This window comes from Parasteatoda tepidariorum, chromosome 6, assembly GCF_982258835.1.
Source record: "Parasteatoda tepidariorum strain Cologne lab strain chromosome 6, Ptep-v5.0, whole genome shotgun sequence".
Taxonomy (NCBI): Eukaryota; Metazoa; Arthropoda; class Arachnida; order Araneae; family Theridiidae; genus Parasteatoda; species Parasteatoda tepidariorum.
This window is the reverse complement of record NC_141760.1, coordinates 10175687-10179808: the sequence shown is the minus strand read 5'-3', so window position 1 is coordinate 10179808 and position 4122 is coordinate 10175687. Positions and strand designations below refer to the sequence as shown.

The 4122-nt window shown below is 33.5% G+C and overlaps 1 protein-coding gene across 2 annotated transcripts in view; it reads left to right on the top strand.

The window, feature by feature from the left end:
- Positions 1–2345, top strand: part of LOC107451732 (serine/threonine-protein kinase BRSK2-like) — a 92921-nt gene extending 90576 nt beyond the window's left edge. For both annotated transcript variants that reach the window (XM_071179018.2, XM_071179019.2), the window contains exon 18: positions 751–2345. In XM_071179018.2, coding sequence (XP_071035119.1) covers positions 751–1139 — 389 coding nt within the window. In that variant the 3' untranslated portion in view covers positions 1140–2345. The remainder of the gene's footprint in view (positions 1–750) is intronic.
- The last annotated feature ends 1777 nt before the right edge of the window (positions 2346–4122 follow it).

The window sequence follows — 4122 nt, the reverse complement described above, 5'->3', positions numbered from 1 at the left end:
TTCAGTTAGGGAGACATTTTCTAATTTTTCTCCTTATTGTGGAACATATTAATCATCAGGGTGACAAACATACCATCGGTGAGCTTTTTATTCTAGACGTAGCTCAAAATCTGTGCTTAAGAAAAGGGACATAGCATTCCTTTTTTTAAACTTCTCTTTCGAAAATTGTTCTTTTTCTTAAAAATAAACAAATGAATCCAAATAAATTCATAATTGTGATATCCATTTATCTAAATCCCTCAGCTCATTTTTTTAAAAATTAATCGTTCAGGAAAACATAAAAATTCGACAATTCTTTTTTATAATGTTGTCGAGAATCCTATAAATTTATAATAGTGCAATTACATAGACATTGTATGAATTTAGATTTTTTTAAAACTTCTTCATGGTTCAGTGTTCTGAATGCGAAGAGGTTTCTGAAAAAATAAGGTCTGTAATAAACCTATCCACCAGCCACCCCGACAGAACTTAAATCCCTAAAGATTATGCTTAGTGTTTAAAAATGTATGGAAAAGTAAGTACGAAATTCCTCATTGAGTTGCTAAATTTACGCTACTTTTTGTTCTTTAATAAGTATTTTAGGTCGTGTCCGCTTTCTTAAATATGCATTTCAAGCTGTGTTCAGAATTAAAAGCTTACCGATTATATTTATTTTCAAAACTTGGCGAAGTTATCATTTCCATTATTTGCAACTGTTTTGATACGGACATGTAGTTTTGTGAGTCTGATCCTATTCTTTTTGTTCCACAGGGCCTATTCGCCGATTCAAGCGCATCTGTGAGCATATTCAAGCCCAGATCCTGGGGCGCCGTCCGAACCATTCGCCCAGGATTAGTCGTCGCCCAACCGCTGAACTCAGTGAGAGTTCTTCCTGTGGCTCAGAAAGCATGTCGCCCACACCATCTCGTCACCAGGTGGCCAACGACGACATGGCGGTCGTGTCCATGAAGGCTGGCAGTTCGGCAGCCATGTCTCGTTGCAAATCAGACCAAGACGCTACGGCTGACATTTTTGAGCGTGAGGCCAAAATGGTGACCACCTCGCACAGGAGGGCAGCAGCGGCTGACGATGTGCGACCACTCCTCAATGGTCGACGCATGAGCTATGACCTTAAAAATCCTTCAAAGGACAAGCTCTGATACGACTTTCAGACTTCCCATTGGACAACAACAACAACGACAAGTCTTTCCTTTGTTTATCTTCGAAAGCATTAAATGGCTGTTACATGAAGATTTGTTGGCTTAAAGACATTACTCGACAAAACAAGCCAAGTTCACAAATGTTGAGATTGGTTGCGACTTGGTTCTATCTCACGCCAAGGAAATGGCGCTTTTCTGCTGGTAATAAGTGGAAAATATTCGATCGCAAGCTTTAATGAACAGCAGAATGAGTTTTGAACCCACGGGTAATGACAACAAAGTGAGTCTTTGAAAATGAAGGCCATCGCGTGCTGCATGATTGGTATCATATTACTCGTCTCAAATTACGATAACTTTTAAACGTCAATATTGAATATATCAGGTTGTTTGAAAGTAAATTCGATACAATTTAATATCAGATTGGCGATGAAGATGGCAAAGACTCTCTTTGTATTGAAGCAAATGTTTGCTATTTAAGTTCATATATGCTTGCGTACTTGAACTGAAGTTGCCAACTCGCTCAATTTCTGAGTTCGTCATCTAGTTTAAACTGGGAAGTCATTTCTCCAGGTTAATCTGCTTCAGGAAAGGAGATCAGAGACCCAAACGTGTAAAGAGAAACTCTCCGTAAAAATCACGTCGATAACCGAAAATAAAAATAAACCCTTTCGGTAAAATGATGATAATAGCTATACTTTAGTTTTTCATACCTTACAGCACAATGACGAGCTAAACTCGTCATGCAACAGAAATAAGTGCCATATCAATATCAATCATTTTGGTATTCTAACTTTATTTCTAATTTTACTATTAAAGTACGATCAATCAAACTAGAGAATAATTAATCTATTCTACTACATAATTTTATTTCAGGTTAGGATCATAAATAACAGACTATGTTTACGTTTTGGTCATTATACAAGTTGGGTTTAATAAGTCATAAAACATTAATCTTTCTAAAGCAATTTATTAAAATTCATTGGTTAAAGGGCAAATAAAATCGTTTTAATCCGTTTGCAAGAGAAGAAAAAACTATTGCGATTTAGGATTTAAATTATCATCCGCGACTGGATATAGTTTCGTTTTATTTAGTTATCAAATTATACAAATGTGCTTTCAAAACAATATAAAAGCTCTTAAAGGTTAAACTCGTCGGATAAAAATTTAATTTGCGCTACCTTTTACGATATATATCCTAGAATTATTTTTTTAAAAAAGTTATAGTTTCGTTGCGTTACTGCAATTCTAGATTTGGCGACGTATTTCAATAAATAAGGAGAAGATTTGTTCGAGAAAAAAAAACTATAAGAGGTTGCAAGATCATCGTATTTGATTAGACCACTAAAAATGAAGTGTCTACGCTGATAGTACCTTAACAAATCAAATGCGAGATAGAGAATTTTATTTCGCTATTGAAGAAAATCGCCTGCAAGGAGCAATATTTATTATTCTTTCATCAGTTTCTTTAAATGTTGACAGAAAAACGTATGTTTGTTACGATTTTTAGATGTCATTTTTATTAATTCTTAATACTTGTTAATTGATTATTCAATAAGTTTTAATTTCCTCATTTCACACGTTTTGAGAAACCAAGCAAAAAGAAGGCTGTGCAACGTTGTATCAAGAGCTAGCAATGTTGGTAGACTTTCGCGCTGGGAGCTTAGCATCCGTTTGGCGTGTACTTAGATGCAAACAGGCTTTATCCATAAGGATAATGGTTTTTTCTTAACTTGCAACAGAGTATAGCCGCAATGGTTAAGACATTGGATTTTCATTTTTAAAAACTGGGTTCTATCTCTAGTGGCAGCTTGAAATCCATCTAGCCAGAGATCTATGACTACTATTCTTGTCTGACCAATAAAAGCAGTCGGTGCGAAATACTGACCGCTATTCCACCAACATGCCTCCATGACCACCTTGGACAACAACAGCTGCTGCCGGACCGCTTTCTCTGAACATAAATTTTCTGAATATTAAGTCTTTTACAAAAATTTTGACGAAGGGTTCTAATTATTAAGAAAAAAATCTTATGTTTCATTATTTAATTTATCAACAAACTTCATAAAACAGTGATTAACGTTTTAGTTAATGCTATAAAAAAAAGTGACAATTGCGATTAATCTTCCATTTAGAGTTACTATGAGTTGCACTATATGATTTTACCAATCATATAATATTACCAAATCACATAATTGAAATCATCTTGAAGAATTCAAATTAATGATATAGAAAAAAAAATTAATCTCTCTAAACGTATACCGTGACGGAATAATTAAATTACTTTTTCAAGCCAATTTCAAGAGTTGCTGTAATTTTTGAAGTTCAAATTATTTATAAGAAATTATAAAAAATAATTTATAATTATTAAACAATTCTAGTTTTTTGCAGTTTTAATTATATATAGCTTTTATTTATTTTAACATTGAAAAAAAACTCTACTATGATATGAGAAAAAATTTCCTTTAAACGCCGTAGAGAACTTTTTTTTTTTCAAATTCTTTACCGCCGTAGAGAACTTTTTTTTTTTCAAATTCTTTACTAATTTTGTTTTTTGAATACTGAATTGAAGTTGTGAATTTTCCGGAATAATCTGGAGAAATGACTGATCAGGGAGTTTGGAGAAAATTTTTGAATAGGATTTAAGACTTTGAAAAGATTGTGCTGTTTTATAAAAGAAACAAATTTTGCCTGTATATTCCCTATTATTGTTCACTGTTTTCAGATTGTTTTTTTGACGCAGTTTTTTGAATACTGTCGTTACTTTCCCCAATATGTGATATTCCACTAGTACTGCTAGAATAGATAATTATGTGTCGTTAAGTTATCTCCAAAGTTTTGTAAATGTTAAGCAGTTAGATTATTAGAAACGTTGCTTGCTCGCCTGCTGTGCTTTGTCAACCTCACAAGAAACATGATTTCTGTTTACTCGAATGGCAACGGTATTCACAAGTTGAGAGAATTTTGGCATTAAAAAATAATTATT